At 35.8% G+C, this 18,783-nt stretch overlaps 2 protein-coding genes across 2 annotated transcripts in view; both read left to right on the plus strand.

Moving 5' to 3' along the window:
• TBCA (tubulin folding cofactor A) overlaps window positions 1-18,259 on the plus strand; it is a 70,175-nt gene extending 51,916 nt beyond the window's left edge. The window contains exons 2-4 of the mRNA XM_046000588.1: window positions 1,643-1,748; window positions 15,154-15,240; window positions 18,006-18,259. Of these exons, the coding sequence (XP_045856544.1) occupies window positions 1,643-1,748; window positions 15,154-15,240; window positions 18,006-18,086 (274 nt within the window). The 3' untranslated portion in view covers window positions 18,087-18,259. The remainder of the gene's footprint in view (window positions 1-1,642; window positions 1,749-15,153; window positions 15,241-18,005) is intronic.
• On the plus strand, window positions 12,701-13,883 carry LOC123938852 (cytochrome c-like). Its single transcript, XM_046000589.1, has one exon. The coding sequence runs from the start codon at window positions 12,701-12,703 to the stop codon at window positions 13,016-13,018; it is 318 nt and encodes a 105-aa protein (XP_045856545.1). The 3' UTR covers window positions 13,019-13,883.
• Window positions 18,260-18,783: the final 524 nt, after the last annotated feature.

Consider the following 18,783-nt stretch of genomic DNA (forward strand, 5'->3'; position numbering starts at 1 on the left):
TGAAAAGACTGGTAAGACTTTGATCCAAATCAGGAAAGATGGCACCATTACAATGGAGAAGCATATGAGGATGATGAACATCATCATAGAGGTGGTATTCGTTGTCAGACCTCGTAATGAGGCCAGTGAATAACACTGACTATTATCATTTTATATGTGGTAGGAATGGGGAAGGGCTGTAATCATAATTCACTACGTGGCTATTGGGTTTTTTTGTATTAATATTTAGCTATAGGAATGTTTTAAAAGTCAAATTAAGAATAAACTCAAATGTAAAAGCTCGAAGAAAAATTTAACTCTCAGCTGACCTCTGTACCCCAGATCATTAGGGCACTTCTCCTTAGATAACCAGAAATAGTACTTTCCCAAGTACTGTTATTTCCCTTATTGTTTCTTGAGTATCCTCTGTTATTTGTTTATATTCACTGCCTGCGTGGTGCTTGAGTCTTTCCCCTTTGTTCCTCCCTTGGCATGCACACACTCTTTCTGTATCTAAAATAAAGTCTTTTTTTTTTTTTTAATGTTTTGAAATAAACTTAAAAATCTTCATTTTAAATGATTAGACAAAAGCCATTCTCTAATAATGATTTTTTTTAAAGATTTTATTTATTTATTTGATAGAGAGAAATCACAAGAGAGACAGGCAGAGAGAGAGGAAGGGAAGCAGGCTCTCCGCCGAGCAGAGAGCCCGATGCGGGACTCGATCCCAGGACCCCGAGATCATGACCTGAGCCGAAGGCAGCGGCTTAACCCACTGAGCCACCCAGGCGCCCTCAGCAACAGTTCTAGAAATTAGGAAGTGGCCAGATGGAGAAAGCTTCTTTTAATACATATGGACTCTGAAAGCTTTTTATTCTGCTTTTTAGATATTGTTTATATCAGAGTGTTAGTATTTTCTTGAACTACATTTTTGTTTTATATTAAAACTTTGATAAACCAGGATTAGAGGGGATTGAGTTATTATGATCAATTGCACTTTGGTTATATGAGAAATAATCAGTAGAACTTTGTATTTCTGTCTTCCAGTTTATTGTTGAAAATCTCTCTGATCTTTACCAATACCTTTTCTTGTTTTAGTAAATAAATGTTTCCACTGTTTGTCCCTAATTATGTACCCCAGTCCCTCACACAAGGAAGGTCCGGCATAAAATTAATTGAATAGTAAATATTTGTTAAACAGTTTTGCTTTCGAAAATAATGTTATCCTTCCTTGTTTTGGATTTGGCATGCAATATACTGATTTTTTTTTTTCCAGTGAGCTGAGCTTTTTCCCATTATGTTCCAAATACATGGGTAGAAGTTTGGAAAATACATATGAATTAAAAGGCAAGACAGATGTTAGTACATAATAATTTTGAGTGTTTTTACATTGTAAATACAAATATTATCGCGGAACATGTTTTAAATTAAAAATTTAAGAATTTCATGCTTTGAAGATTGCACTTTATTTAGACAGAGGATTTAAGGACCTGAGGATTAGACTTATATCTATGGCTATTTTTTTTTCCTCCTCTCCTCCTCACCAGCCACACACATACTTTGGTATTTTAAATATGTTTTATATTTACATTTTCTTTGTTTCCCATGTTCTTTTTGCTAGAGAGAAAGTTAATTCTTGGAACCATTTTTGGTTTATTTATAGATTGGTCAAAGAAAAAATGATGTATGAAAAAGAAGCAAAACAACAAGAAGAAAAAATTGAAAAAATGAAAGCTGAAGATGGTGAAAATTATGCCATTAAAAAGCAGGTAAATTGTATCTTTAATAATAATAGCTAACATTTACAGAATACCATGTTAACTAATACATTAACAGCCCTTTGAGAAGGTGCTGTTATTTTCTTCTTTACTATTAAAACATCCATTTAAAAATACAGAAATACAGGTTACATAGTTTGCCTAAGTCACATAACCACCAAGCAGTATAGCTAGGGTTTGAATGAAGGAGTTCTGGGTCTAAAATTTGTACTCTTATCCATTAAGTTATCCTGCCTCTCCATTTTAAGTATTAAATATAAAAAATGAGGGCACCTGTCTGGCTTAGTCAGAAGAATATGAGGTTTTGATCTCAGGGTTCTGAGTTTTAGCCCCACATAGTTCGTAGAGATTACTACAAAAAATAAACTCAAGAATACTTAATATATAAATAGCCTAACCTTACGTTAAATGTGCTTCTATATTAAATTTACAGATACTTTCCCCAAACTGATGAGAAGACCGCCAAAATAAGTATATATATTATACTTTCAGTGGCTTCTTCTGATTATCCTCATGACAAATTTCAGTCTCCTTTTTAATACCTGCTTATCCAACCTTATCTCTTGCTGTTCCCTCCCTGGACCCTTAGGTCCTGCCTTTTTGTTTTCTGCACATGCTCTTTCCTTTGCCTCTGACATACTACATGTGTATGAGATGCTCTTCCTGCTTCTCCTACCTACCCTTTCTTTATAAATTTCTCTTTATCTTTTAAACATCCCATACCTTCTGCCTCAACACTGAGATAGATATCCCTCCTCTGTTCTCCCATAACATCTTATTTATTCCCATCAGAGCATTTATTGAATAGTCACTCTTGGCTGACACTTGTTCATAATTCCTTCAGAAAATAGAAGCTATTGGGAGCTTTGCCTTTTCCTACCACAAAATCTTTCAACTTATCTGCATCTGTACCTGTACTACCTTCCTTCCTGTTCGAATGGATTATGTTCCCTAACCCTTGTTAAAAGCATCAGTGACATTATTTTCACATTTTTGTCCTCATCTCACATAACTTCAATAGGATTTGCCACAAGTAACCACTCTCCTTGAAGCATTTTTTAAATATTATTATCTTTGCTAGAATAATAGCTTCCTAGTTTTCCTTCTGTTTTGCTACCATTCCTTAATCACCTTTGCTGAAATTCTCCCTCCCCCTCCCCCTGTGCTCATCGTCCCCCCCCCACCCTGTGTGTGTTGGGAGGCGGGTGTGGGGGGGGGTGTGTGTGTGTGTTAACCTTCAAGAGTTCTTTCTGCAACCTCTAGATCTTAATCTAGATCTTAAGTTCGTACCATCATAAAACTTCATTTTTGTGTTCACTCATTTATTCACTCAACAGATATTTATTGAATCCCCTGCTACTTGCCAAATACTGTTCTAGGCATTCTTTTAGGCATGACATTAAAAAGAACAAAACAGAAACAAAAAACCTAGAGTCCCTACTTACTTGGCATTCATTCTAGTGCCAGTATCCCCCAATCTATATTTCTGGGCTTGACCATTCCAGACATATATATATTCAACTAATCACCTGTTTGGCATGGTCTTCTTCAAGTTAACCCACCTTTCTAAAACAAAAATCTATTCCTTCTCTTGTTACCCATTTTCAGCAAATGGTATCTCCAGTCACTGAGATACCTAAAACCAAAAATTTAGTGGATCTCTTCTTGACGCTTCTCTCTCTTTCCTAATAACCACATCTAATATCCATAAGTCCTATTTCTTATTCCCTCCTTTTGTTTCCTTTCTACCATTGCCCCTAATCCAGTCCACTCTCATCTTTTGCCTATACTATCGCAAAAGCCTCCTAGTCAGCACACTTCTGTCTCTTGAAACCTCCTTTCCCTCCCACCACAACAGCTAGATTGATGTCTAAAATGGTATGTCAGATCATTTACTCTTTTACTTAACATCCAGTGTACAATGCATGTAGAATAAAATCCAGATGACACCAAGAAAAAGGCTTATACAGATTATATCGCAAGACTTCTTCTTTAAATCAGGACTTTGTGAACTCACCGTGGTTTTAATCATACAAATTACGTTACAAATAATAGTGAACACTCAACCCACACTTCATACAACAATGTTAATAATTTAAAATGGATTTTTCTGTAGGCATTTGCTCTCTGTGTTTCAAAAGCAACATAGTGTCATTTGAAATATCCAGGAAGAAAACCTTAATTTTGAGCTTCTAGAAGAGCCTGCTTCCACTAGGTGTGGTATAGCAGAGGACATTTGTGTTTAAGATTTTCATAAATTGAGGAAGGATTTGTAAACAGATTTACAGATACAGTATGATTGCTGATATATTGACCATTGTGGACTAACTGCTCTTCATAAGGATTTACATATGAAGTACAGTTTTTTGACTCTTAAAATAATGATGGTTAAATGTTTTTTTAAATATGTACTTGTATAAATATTTATATCACGCTTGCCCCTCTCTCACTTTAATGTCTTCTGTTGTTTTCCAACATTTAGTAAGAAATAGTATAACATAGTATTTGACTTTATTTCTCCCAGGTCCTTTTCAGTCAGGCTTATTTCCCCAGATATGTAACTCCTGACTTCAGTTATTTTTTTCTTTGCCCTGTTCTTTTTTTTTTTTTTAAAGATTTTATTTATTTATTTGACAGAGAGAGAGATCACAAGTAGGCAGAGAGGCAGGCAGAGAGAGAGGAGGAAGCAGGCTCCCTGCGGAGCAGAGAGCTCGACGCGGGGCTCGATCCCAGGATCCTGAGATCATGACCTGAGCCGAAGGCAGCGGCTTTAATCCACTGAGCCACCCAGACGCCCCGCCCTGTTCTTTTAATCACCAGTAATGTATTAAAAGAATAGCCATATAGCTAAAATAGAAGTTGTAAGTTACCGGAATGGAGAGTAAATGTGTTCTCTTTCTAAATAAAATTCTGCAGATAATGTCACAGATTATCAGAGAATCTGTTTTATTTTAATATTTACATATTGATCATCTTTCAGTAAAGTCACTATTTTATAGGTAGGGATTAACTCTTCATTGAATCTTCTGTTCTCATTGTTATTTAAAAGTACTAGCCACTTAACTACATTATCATTTACTACATATGCAGATGTAAATAGGGGAAAATTTTTGTTTAAAAATCCTTTCCAGGGTGCTTAGGTGGCTCTGTCAGTTAAGCATCTAACATCTGGTTTCAGTGAAGGTCATGATCTCAAGAGTCATGGGATTGAGCCCCACCTCCAGCTCCATGCTCAGTGAGGGCTATCTGCTTGAGTATTCTCTCCCTCTGCCCCTCATCCTGCTCTTGTGCACATGCACACTCTTTTTTCTCTCTCTCTCGAATAAATAAAATAAATCTTTAAAAAATTCTTTCTACTCTCAGCTATGTTAAAATTCTCTCTTGTCACATGGTCATGGTTTATAAGGTGATTTCTTAGATTCCTAGTTACCCTAGCACTTACATTCAAAAATACTATCCCGTATCTAATTACAGAACAATAAATCTTTCTGTTTACTGCTATTGTTAACCTATAGTTTATACAGTTGTCAGTTGCAGTTTTGTCTGTCTCATGAGACCTTTTCTTTAACCCAGCCTATATGCTTTATCAATTTACTTTCCCTAGCTTAGCTATACTGTGACCAGCCATTCACGTTTTTTTTTTTATATGTAATAAGAGTTGCTTTGCCCAAAGCACTGCTTTATTCCTATTTGCTGGAATTTTAATGTGGGTAATAGTTTCTTTACATATGTTGTGCTCCTAGTAGAAAATATCAAGAAAGCGAAGTGCTGCATTTTGTGGCTTCTTTACTTGTCTCTCTGTATTTCCTCCTCTTCTGAGCTAAATCCCCTCCTTAACCACTTCTCACTAACATGGCTCTTTTCTCACATGGATCCATTTTGCTCTGGCTTTAATGGATCTTTTGAACACATTTCTTGGGTGCTTGGGTGTCACAGTCAGTTGAGTGTCCAACTCTTGGTTTTGGCTCAGGGTTGTAATCCCAGGGTCATGAGATTGAGCCCCGCATTTGGCTCTGAGCTCTGTGGGGAGTCTGCTTGGGATTCTCTCTTGCCCTGTGCCCACTCCCATGTGCTCTGGCACTCTCAAACAGATAAATACATCTTTTTTTAAAAAAAGTAATAGCACATTTATACTGTCAGTCCCTACCTATTTGGTTGTCAAAACTGGCCTTCTTACCTATTTGGTTGTCAAAACTGGCCTTCCCGGGCGCCTGGGTGGCTCAGTGGGTTAAGCCGCTGCCTTCGGCTCAGGTCATGATCTCAGGGTCCTGGGATCGAGCCCCGCATTGGGCTCTCTGCTCAGCGGGGAGCCTGCTTCCCTTCCTCTCTCTCTCTACCTGCCTCTCTGCCTACTTGTGATCTCTGTCTGTCAAATAAATAAATAAAATCTTAAAAAAAAAAAAATTGGCCTTCCCTAGATTAGGTCTAATTTTGGTTCTTGTAAACTAAGTAACTAAGTAGAAGACCCCAAGAGGCCAAAATATCAGTCAGTCAAAGAGTTATTCTGTCCTGTCTTTTTCTTTTTGGGCTAGACAATATAATGCAACCTTCAAATATTGCCCAAATTAATTTTAGTCCTCTGCTCATGACATCACTCTTCTACTCTCCTCATCCTAGTTAGAGATACAGAGATTTTGCCCTCAACCAGTAAGGGTATTCTGGTTTTTTGTTTTTTTTAAACCTAATCTGCCTCAGAAATGATAAACAATGATAATCAAACATATCCCTCCTACTTCACCTGAGGCATGACTCATCTCTTATCTTCCGGAAGTAATGTTAAAAGGACAAATTGGTACAATTTTCCCAATAAAGATTTACAGCTATTACATATAATTGCAGTGTTATAAAAATTTGTTTTTGAGAAGGATGCACATACATTTTTTGTGTGTGATTTACTTGAAACATAAGTTAACATTCACAATTGGATATTTCTTTTTCCTAAAAATGAAGGGGAAATTTTTTCTTAAGTATGTGGAAAATAATAGGAAGCCTCAGTTTAAAAGAGGAATTTTATCAAGTGTCTTTCACAAGACTGATTCTGCAAGAAACACCATATTTCTTTTATCAGTAATAAAAGTATTATTTAAAATGACTTCCAGTGGTACAAGAAAATATTATTGTCTCAGGTTTATCAATGGTGCTCTGTTTTTATACTTGTTTTGTATTTTGTTGTAGATTTACAGGAAGTTGCAAATAGGTAAATACATATATTTATGTATATGTATAAATATACATATACCCCTCACTAGTCCTCCTACAATTTTAATATCTTATATAATTATAATTATAATGTCCGGACCGTGAAATTGACATTGGTACACCACAGAGCTTATTTATATTTCTCTAGTTACACATGTACTCATTTGTGTGTATCTGTATATACATTTGTGTGTTTATGTATATAAATATGTCCCATATACAATTCTGTAACATGTAGAATGTGTAAATACGACAGTCAAGATGGAAAATCTTTCCACACAAAACTGTCTTGTGCTACCTCACAAGAGGTCTTTGTAGCCCCTGTCTTCTCCATCCCTGAGTTCTAAGTAATTAATATTCTTTGACGAATTATACAGTATGTAACCTTTTGAAATTGGCTTTGCCACTTAGCATAATTCCCTTGAGGTCCACTTAAGTCACTGAGTGGTTCATCCTTGTTCCTTATTATTGCTGAGTAGTGTTCCATGGTATGGATGTATCCACTGAAGAACATTTAGATTGTTTCTAGTTTGGGGCTATTACAAAAAAATCTTCTGTGAACATTCATAGACAATTTTTGCATGAACATAAGTTTTCATTTTACTGGGATAAATCCCAAGAAATTGCTGTGTTTTATTAGTACATTTTTTTGTCTTAAGAGAAACTGCCGAACTCTTTTCCAGAGTGACTGTATTATTTCACATTCCCATCATTGATGTGTGAGTGTTTTGATTTCTCCACATCCTCACTGGCCTTTGGTGTTACCTCTGTTTTTTATTTTGGCATTTGGCCATCACCTACATGATAGATGTATAGTGATACCTCATTGTGCTTTTAATTTTGATTTTCCTAGTGGCTGTAATGTTGAGTATCTTCTCATTTGCTTATTTGTGTCTGTATATCCTCTTCAGTGAAATGTCTGTTCATGTCTTCTGCTCCCTTTTTAAAAGTTTTTCATTTATGTAAGTAATCTCCACACCCAGAGTGGCGCTTGAACTTATGACCCCAAAATCAAGAGCCACACACTTCCTACTGAGCCAGCCAGGCACCCCTAAGATTTTATTTTTTTTAAGTAATCTCTACACCCATCATGGGGTTTGAAATCACAACCCTGAGATCAAGAGTTGCATGCAATACTGACTGAGCCGTCTTCTGCCCACTTTTTAATGGGATTCTTTGTTTCTCTACTTCTGAGTTTTGAGAGTTCTTTATATATTCCAGATAAATGCCCTTTGCTGGATATGTGGCTTGCAAATATTTTCTCTTAGTCACTGCCTCTTAACAGTGTCTTTCACTGAGCAGTAGTTTTTAATTTTGAAAACATCTCATTTATGGCTAACATTTTCTTTTGTGAATTATACTCTTGATCTTAAGTCTAAGGCCTCTGCCTAGTCGTAGGTCCCAAAGATTTCTGTTTTGTTTTTTTTTTCCCTAAAATATCTGTGGTTTTATGTTTTACATTTAAGGCTTTGATCAGTCTTGAGTTAATTTTTGTTTAAGGGGTGAGGTTTAGTTTGAAATTTATCGATTTATCCTTTTGCCTATAGAAGCCTAATTCCTCCAGCGATGTTTGTTGAAAAGGTCAATTTCTCTTCTTCTTTTGAGATTTCCTTGTTGACTCATGGGTTATTTACAAGTATGTTTAATTTCTAAGTGATTTGAAGATTTTCCTGCTATATTTTTGTTACTATTTCTGCTTTTTTTTTTTAATAGTTGTACATGCACTATGTATTATTTCAGTTCTTTTATTTAATATTTAAATTTGTTGAGATTTTTTATTGTTGTTATTTGACCCAGACTGTGGTATATTGCAATAATGTTTCATTTTCCTTTTTTTTTTTTTAGATTTATTTATTTGCGAGAGTGTGCATATAAGATGGGGGATGGGCAGAGAGAGAGAATCTTTCAAGCAGACTCTGCACTGAGCATGGAGCCTAACGCAGGGCTCAGTCCCACAGCCCATGAGGTCATGACCTGAGCTGAAACCAAGAGTCAGAAGCTTAACTAACTGACCCACTCAGGTGCCCCTGTAATGAAAGTTTTGTAGGTGCTTAAAAAGTATTTCTTTTCCTTTCTTAGGCAGAGTGTCCTATAAATACCAATTAGATCTTACTGGTTGATGGCATTATTCAGTCCTTTTATAACTTTGCTGACTTTTTTGGTCTAATACTTCTACCACTTGTACCAGAGTGAAGTACTGAAATCCCCTGCTCTATGTGTAGTTTCATCTCTCTCCTTTTAGTTTTATCAGTTTTTATGTTACATATTTTGAAGTTCTCTTATGCAGTACTTCCACATTTAGGGATCACCATGTTTTTTTCTTGGTGAATTGATCATTTTATTATCATGTAACATTCCTCTTGGTCTCTAATTTATTTATTTTTTTGCTCTGAAGTCTGTCCAGTATTAATATAGTCACTCTTTTGTTTAAATGTTTGCATGATACATCTTTTTTCATCCTTTTATTTTCAGCTCTGTTTCATTTTGTTCGAAGTGGTTTTCTTATAAGCAGCATATAGTTGGGTCCAGTCTATGAATCTCTTAGAAGTGGATTTAAACCATTTATACTTAAAGTAATTATTGACATCTTAGGTTTAGGGGCCCAGACTATTTTTTAGTCATTGAGTAATAACCTTAGTCATTCAGCAATAACCACAAAACACAAGTCAAATTCCTTCTTTCCTTTCCTCTTTCCTTCCTTTCTTCCTCCTTATCATTCTATCTTCCTTCTGTCCATCCTTCAGAGGTTCTCACAGCGTGACAACCGGGTCCTGAGAGAAGCATTTCCATAATGTAAGCATTTCAAGAGGCCCATGTGGAAACAAAAAGCCACCTAAAGACTTAGCCTCAGGTCTTAAGTTCTAGAAAGCCACTTCTGCCACATTCTGTTGGTCACAGGTGCAACCCAGATGTAGTGTGGGAGATGACTATGCAAGAACGAGATCATTGGAAGCCGCCTTAGAGTCTGGCTACACTATCACTCATTCATATGTTAGAGTTGAAATCAGAGTCATGGGTTATAACTCAGATCCTATCAACTAGCTAGTCACTCTGAAACTCAGCTTTCTTGTTTGTAAATTGAGCAGCCTGTAGTAGACCACTTAGGTCCCTTCTGACTCTATGATTCTTCATTTGTTTCTCAGTCAGAGTGTCTTTATATCTTTTTTCTCTTGCTTTACTGGGATATAGTTGAGTCTAAAATTATATATATTTAAGTTATCAAATTGTATGATTTGATGAATGTATACTTTGTGAATATTGACCATAACCAAGCTACTTGACATACCCATCACCTTACATAGTTACCATTTTCCCTCTGTCTCTCCCTCTCTTCAGTTGGATTTTTAACCTGTTTATTAGTATATTACCATTTGACCTCTGTATAAAAGCAGACTTAACCATTGTTACAGTAATCTCTGAACAACTCTAAAGCTCAGTTTGGCAAGCTAATGCAGTTACCATTGGTTCCAGAGGCAGCCGATATCCAATATTAGAGTGCCTATGGATTTATAGCCAGCCCTGGGTGAATGGATCATTAAAGAAGTTAGAAATCTTATCTCAGTTGAGCAATAGCAGAACAACTTAACATTGGCCAGATTATTTCACAGAGCTCTTCTTTCTGAAAAAATGAAAATCTGCCAATTAGGGCTTTTCCCTTCCAACTTATATACATTTGATTATAAAGGTAATTGATCAGATTTTAGTTTAGTAATTTATTTATTGTTCTAATTTGAGTCTTGCTAATAAGCCTCCCCAAACTTCCATTTTACCTGCATAACTTTCCCCCCAAAATATCCTAACTTGTTTTAAGAACAGTAACACTTGAGTAGGACCACATCCTGCTGTGTTACCTAAGGTTTCTTGTACCTCCCAACCTGTGCCAAGATCCTGACTTAAACTCAGTCTTGTCATAGTAAGCATTATAATAAATTGAGAGTTTATTCAGATATTTTCTTTTATTTAAGAATTTATTTTTGGGGGCACCTGGGTGGCTCAGTGGGTTAAAGCCTCTGCCTTCGGCTCGGGTCATGATCTCGGGGTCCTGGGATCGAGCCCCACGTCGGGCTCTCTGCTCCGCGGGGAGCCTGCTTCCTCCTCTCTCTCTGCCTGCCTCTCTGTCTAGTTGTGATTTCTCTCTGTCAAATAAAAAAAAATTTAAAAAAAAATTATTTTTGTGATCTCTGTCTGTCAAATAAATAAATAAAATCTTAGGGGCACCTGGGTGGCTCAGCAGGTTAAAGCCTCTCCCTTCAGCTCAGGTCATGATCCTGGGGTCCTGGGATCGAGCCCCGCATCGGGCTCTCTGCTTAGCTGGGAGCCTGCTTCCTCCTCTCTCTCTCTCTGCCTGCCTCTCTGCCTACTTGTAATCTCTATCTGTCAAATAAATAAATCTTTAAAAAAAAAAATCTTAAAAAAAATTTATTTATTTGACGAGAGACAGCAAGAGAAGGAACACAAGCGGGGGAGTGGGAGAGGGAGAAGCAGGTTTTCTGCTGAGCAGGAAGCAGGATGTGGGGCTTGTTCCAGGACCATGAGATCATGACCTGAGCCCAAGGCAGACTAAACCACCCTATTCAGATATTTTAAAGAGAGGCTTCATTCATCTGAGTGACTCCTTCCCAAGGAGAACACTTTGAAAGATAATATTCATTTACTTTAGTTCAGGTATTTTGAGGAGTTTCTTTACTATATAATCACACCTTATATATGGTCTTTTAAAATTATTTCTAGCAGTTGTAATTCATTGTTAAGAGGTAAAGTCTACGATTTATGGCCTTGATAGGGATGTGGTTTATGGATTCCACATCATAACCGGCATTTTACTATATGCCTTTGGCTCCCAGTGGCATAGTCTTCTTGAAGCTGTGTCAGGTGTTTATTTTCATGTTCATGCTTCTATACTGGAATGGAGGACAAAAACCACACTTTTACTCATCTTTGCATCCCCTGTACCGGGCATCCTGTAGATATATAGTAAGCTTATTGAATGAATTGTGGATGGTACGTGGGAGAGACTGATCTTTGACCCTATTTACATCATAGTCCTGTTTGATAGATTAAATGAGGATTCTAGCTCCATTATAATGAATAGAATAATAATAGAAGTATAAAGTTCATTTCATTGACAGTACTAAAGCTTTCAAAAAACTTTCTAGAAGTATCTATTTTGACTTACGCTTTTGATCTTACTCTTTATATTCATTTCACTTATTTAACTCCTATAAGTTACCCTCAAGGGTGGTCCATAAGGAAGAAATATGAATCAGGTATCCAGTGAAATATCTATCAGTGATTTTTTTCACACATATTCATACTAACCAGATACATAAAAAGAATTTAGTAACAGTGATTAAATATCTACGTATAGTATGATTAGCAGTGAAGTAAAGTCATGATCCTGTGTCTAAAGTTTTCAGCCAGCGTCTTATTAGTAAAAGAAGTTAAACAATAGAGAGCGGGACGCCCGGCTTGCGAGCGGACACCTTCATTTCGCGCGCGACGAAAGGGCGATTTATAAATGGGTGATGTTGGGGCGCCTGGGTGGCTCAGTGGGTTAAAGCCTCTGCCTTCGGCTCAGGTCATGATCTCAGGGTCCTGGGATCGAGCCCCACATCGGGCTCTCTGCTCAGCAGGGAGCCTGCTTCCTCCTCTCTCTCTGCCTGCCTCTCTGCCTACTTGTGATCTCTGTCTGTCAAATAAATAAATAAAATCTTTTAAAAAAATAAAATAAAATAAAAATAAAAATGGGTGATGTTGAGAAGGGCAAGAAGATTTTTGTTCAGAAGTGTGCCCAGTGCCATACCGTGGAAAAGGGAGGCAAGCACAAGACTGGGCCAAATCTCCATGGTTTATTTGGCCGAAAGACAGGTCAGGCCCCTGGATTTTCTTACACGGATGCCAACAAGAATAAAGGCATCACCTGGAGAGAGGAGACACTGATGGAGTATTTGGAGAATCCCAAGAAGTACATCCCTGGGACAAAAATGATCTTCGCTGGCATTAAGAAGACAGGGGAAAGAGCAGACTTGATAGCTTATCTCAAAAAAGCTACTAAGGAGTAATAGTTGGCCATTGCCTTATTTATTGCAAAACAAAAATGTTTCATGACTTTTATGTGTTCAATCGATCTCATACATCAGAATTCAGATCATGAATGGCCGATAGAATATTTCTTTTGGACAGTCCTGATTTAAATAAGGTTGGCTTGTGGTTAAATGAAAATGATCAGCTTTTTGAACTTTGATAGTAATTCTGGTTCAGCAAGTGCTGTCAGTTTTCCCCTTTTAAAAATATGATCGGAATTGATTAGTAATGTTCAGCTTTTCACAGAGGTGGTAAATGTCATCTCTAAACTTATAGGAGATTGGTTTTATATTTAGATTTATATAACTGGTTATATTTATATATTTAAATACTGAGGAAATCCCTTCACTGTCTCAGAACCAGCAAGACTGAGCTGTGTTTCAGGTTGTGTTCATTAGCCTGTTAAAGGCAAGGGTTGAAGATAAGCTGGCAGTGTCCACTTTTTTTTTTTCCTTAACTATGCCAATTTCATTAAAATTCCCTGCATCTAAAATGTTGCCTTTTGCTTAATGAAAGGCATTTTAGTGTGGTTTATGTGTAATATTAAAGAGTATTTAACACTTCTCATTTTATAGATGATCTAAGGTCAGATGCTTTTAAAATTCAGAGTGACAGGATATAGCAGCAGACATGGCTTGTGAATTATCTACTAAGTCAGACTAAGTTATAATTCAGGGTTGTCTTCTAAACAGCTATTCAGAGACACAACTGTGGAAATACCATATATGTATGATTGGTAATGGTCCTTTAGCCAACTCATTAGAAGGGTTAAAATAGAGGAGATAGATCATCAGCACAAATTTGTAAATTATGTGATAAGGCTTACGATAATTAAAAACAAAATCACAAATTAAAAAAAAAAAAGTTAAACAATAGGTTTTCACCTGAGAAAACAGATGTGGATAGAGAGCATCCTTGTTTATTATGATTCTGGTTTTTGTTTATAGTGTGTGTTATGACAAAACTATTAGGGAAAGGGAGAAGATACTGGGACTTACTAAAGTTTCTATTAAAATATAATATGATTACCATTAAGTTATGTCTTTCCTTTTTGTTTTATATGAGCTAGCTAATAAAGCTTATTAGTAGAATTAGTTAAAAGTTTGGAATTTGTACCCTTTTAACCAAAGGTAGTTGCCCAAACATCATTTTTTGTAGATAAATGTTTAAATGATTTTTGTGTCTCTGAGAATAGTTTAAGGAGATAAAGCTTCCTGCCACCTTAGGAAAAAGACGTATTTGAGGAACAACATCTGACACTAATTTATTTACCCTCCTACTGATTGGTTTCTCAGTGATTGCTTTGATTTTTTTCTTTTATGATCTGATATTTTATAGTCCAGCTTTGAATGATGTATTTTAAATCCAGAAATACCCTCCAGAATAAATATTCTTGGGTTTAATTCTGTTGTGTCTGTCTTCAAGAGGAATAGGCAGAAGTTAGATTCAGAGGGGTGCCAGGTTGGTAATTTGGCTCAAAGTGCATGGGGAGAATAATCTCTCTCCTAAAATGAAGCACAAGGATAAGTAATAACTTTTTATGCATGATAAGCATCAAAAATATGAACCTGCTGGTCTTTGCTTTTCCTTTTTCTTTACCTCTGTCTTTCAGTAAGAACCTCCTGCAGTGTGCACATGATGTGATCAATAACTCAATAACTTTTTTCATGCAGTAATTATCTCTATGTGATATTATCTGAACACTGTTTTTCTTTATTACTCAGAAGATGCAGGAGATATTTATATAACCAGCTGATCCCATTTTGGATAAAGGTGCTTTGTGACAGCAGGAAAAATAGTTTATTTTAAATAGCCTTTTTAAATAAATGCCCTATGAAAAGCTTTTCCAGTTAATTTTCACTTAGCATGAAAAGGTGATTACCAAATGATTTAAAACTTGTACTTTGAATATTTTACAGTATGATAGTCATTCTTTCTAACTTCTAATCACAATTTAAGTTAAAATATTGAGCTTTTAAAAAAAATATTAAACTATTTAACATACCTATAATTTTTTCCTGTTCTTCTGACCTGTTCTAGATAGTTACAGAAGTGTGAGCTAAACACGTAAGTTCTACTGTCTCTGCTTGTCTCACAGAGATTTTCATTATAGGCAGAGATCCTGCAAGAGTCCCGGATGATGATCCCAGATTGCCAGCGCAGGTTGGAAGCAGCATATACCGATCTTCTGCAGTTATTAGTAAGTAAATTCTTCTCTGTGTTCTGTTTAAACATTCTTTCAGTGTAATACGTGGAAGGCCAAAATCTTACGTATTCAGTGCTGTAAACTAGTTCAGGACATATTTCGTTCACTTGCCCTGTGTGCCAGTATATTTTAAAATAATTAGTAGAGATTAAATTGTGTTTTAATTAGCCTCCAGTAGAAGTACTATAACCAACATGTTTATTCTGTTTATTTAAACTTAGTTAATTAAATATATTTGAGTTATTATGGTAGATATTCAGAGCACTAACACTATTCAGCAGTATCTTGAAATATTTAGTATTTATACATAAAGATCTTTTTTTTTTTTAATTTTTTTTTTCTTTTTTACAGATTGAGAGAGAGAGAGAGAGAGATTACAAGTAGGCAGAGCAGCAGCCAGAGAGGGGAGGAAGCAGGCTCCCTGCCAAGCAGAGAGCCCGATACGGGGCTCGATCCCAGGACCCTGAGATCATGACCTGAGCTGAAGGCAGAGGCTTAACCCACTGAGCCACCCAGGCGCCCCATAAAGATCTTTTTTTTGGCACATTAAAGATAAGTAGACTGTTTAAAATTTCAGAAGATCCAGATGCTTCAAATTAACCTGGACCCTTATGAAAAGGATCTGGAATCCTTTCAGAGTCAAACCTTATTCAGTTTGAGAGGAAAAAAAAAAACACCTTGTAATATAGGCAGTGCTTTCCTATTAACTTGGAGCAGGATAATGCTGTTACCACCCTTGCTAGTGTTAAGTGCCTTGTGATACAGTGGCAGAATCATTTCATAAAAGATTCTAAAAACAATTAAAAGTCCTCCTATTTCTTAACAGAGATAACTGCATGATACTATATTCAAGCCAGTTGTTTTCGCTGTTTGATGATAATTTGATGAATTCTGAGATTTCCTTTACTAATCTCATTTTATGTTTCTAGTTCTTGAGCTAATATTAACTAGCTACTAGCTGTCTCGTGATTCATAGTTATGCCTTCTATAACAAAAATCTTCTGAGGCTTTCTCAGGATGATTATATGTATTCTTTGAAAAAGAATGACATTTGTTTTCCCACCAAAGTTATATTAGGACTAAAGCTGTAAGAAAAAAACAGATATGTTCACATTTTATTTTAATTTTGACACAGAACTCCATTTTTATCTATAGGAACCTTTCAAAGTCAGGATAGCTCTACTTAACAGCCAAAATAAAACTGTGGTTTTGAAATAAAAGGTAGATGAAAGCAGGAAATAATTACTATATTAAAATACTGAGACAGAAGCACCATTTTTATTTCCTGACAAATGCTTTTTTCTCTCATGAATCTAGTAGCTGAAAAAGTAATAGAAATTGCTTGAAAAGAATAATACTGTCTTTGAATGATATACTAGTGTGTATGGATGTAGTCAACAATATTTCTACCCTCAAAGAGCTTATACTTAGTAACAGAGAACAGAGACATGTTTAGGTGTAATATAGAGGTTTTAAGAAATTTTTGCCTGTAGTCTGAGTTAAGCAAATTCTCACTCCTTTTACTTTAAATTTTCCTATTAAAGGATCACACAGGGGCACCTGGGTGGCTCAGTCCATTAAGCATTTGCCTTCAGCTCAGGTAATGGTCCCAGAGTCCTGGGATCGAGCCCTGCATCGAGCTTCCTGCTCTGCGGGAAGCCTGCTTCTCCCTCTCCCACTCCCCCAGCTTGTGTACCCTCTCTCACTGTCTTTCTCTCTGTCAAATAAATAAATAAATCTTTAAAAAAAAAAAAAAAAGAGGGGCGCCTGGGTGGCTCAGTGGGTTAAAGCCTCTGCCTTCGGCTCAGGTCATGATCCTAGGGTCCTGGGATCGAGCCCCTCGTCCGGCTCTCTGCTCCGCAGGGAGCCTGCTTCCTCCTCTCTCTCTGCCTGCCTCTCTGCCTAGTTGTGATTTCTCTCTGTCAAATAAATAAATATTAAAAAAAAAAAAAAAAGAAACACACATACTTTATTCTCTCTGCTCTGTAACGGTTTGTACATCTTTAGCTTTTATTGACCCAACACAAATAACTGGTCATAGCTTTACTTATTTAAGTAAAAATCAAACAAAAGTTCATATGCAAAATAACTTAGATGATACTGTTTCATTTATCTCTTCACATAATAATATATTAGTAAGAGTTTTATGTATAAAGTATCAAGGAAAACCTCAGTCTTTGGATGTCAAAAAATAAAAGATGTTAGCATGTTGTTTCCTTGTAGTAAAATGCATAATACTCATTAATAAGCAGACAGTTTGGTTGTCTGATTCAAAGATTATACTTATCTCTGGTATGACACCACTACCCTTCTTTGTCATTGTGGGTAGTTCAAGGATTATTGTCGTCTGAATATTATCATATATGTGACATTTTAGTAAAGCATCATTTTTTTATTTTTAGTCCATTGATATTAATCCTTTTTGTATGGCGACATGTTGACAAAATGAGAATAATTTTTTTTTCATTTTTCTGAGGTTTTTATGTATTTATTTAATGCTAATAGCTTTAGGTGACCCTGTTTTTCACTTACTCTGTGAGGATGCTATACAGTGAAACAACAAAACCTGTTACTTCTTCTCTTACCTATAAAAAAACAAAACTGTGGGAAATCTTTGAAATTATACAATATTTAGATGAGGTTTGGAATCCTTTTTGTGTTAATTTTTGAGCCTTTGTATTGATGGTTTATAATATTAAGTAAATAATAACACTGAAGTGTGAGAAGGATAAATCTCATTTTATTATATTTCATTTCAGGAGAGTGAAAAAGACTTGGAAGAAACTGAGGAATATAAGGAAGCACGTTTAGTATTGGATTCAGTGAAGTTAGAAGCCTGAAGTTTTTCTGTACAGGATGTTTTTTGCATTAAATCCTGGGATCCATTCCACAATTCATTATTTTTGACCACTGCTGTATGTTCAAGTAGTATGAGAATGTGATTCTTTTTATGCAGTTGCATATATTTTTCTTTGCCTAATTTAACGTGTCAAATAAATGAGTTCGTCTAAAATTGTTTATTTCATACTTTACAAAATATTTTTAATTAACCTTTTATCATGAAATCATAGACATTTTTGACAGAATTAAAATCTGTTAGGTTCTCTTTGAAGTCTAGGTTTTTGCTTCATAAGTGTGGATTGAGTTAAAAATAGGATACCTTTATTTTTAAATAAAAATCCAAATTTTGAACAGTTTATTTTGAATAGGGTACAACTCCCTCAAAAGAAAGGAAGAACTTGTCTGTGAATAAGGCCTCACATATTTATCCCTTTACAGTGAAAGTCTAACATTTCTATCACTGTTAACTAATGGAACATTTAAATCTCTCTCCAGAAAGATAGATTTATACAAAAAACATCAATTATTTAGATCTCCAAGTAAGATTCTTATGAACAAAGAATTGAATTGTATTTTAAAGGAATAGTAATGGTATATTGGGAAATGTTTAACAGACCTTCAAAATGGAAAGGGAGCCTCTTACTTCTGTGGTATAAGTACTCCTGCTGTGACTAATTTCAGGCTACCGACATGACA

The sequence above is a fragment of the Meles meles genome, chromosome 3 (genome assembly GCF_922984935.1).
Source record: "Meles meles chromosome 3, mMelMel3.1 paternal haplotype, whole genome shotgun sequence".
Taxonomy (NCBI): domain Eukaryota; kingdom Metazoa; phylum Chordata; class Mammalia; order Carnivora; family Mustelidae; genus Meles; species Meles meles.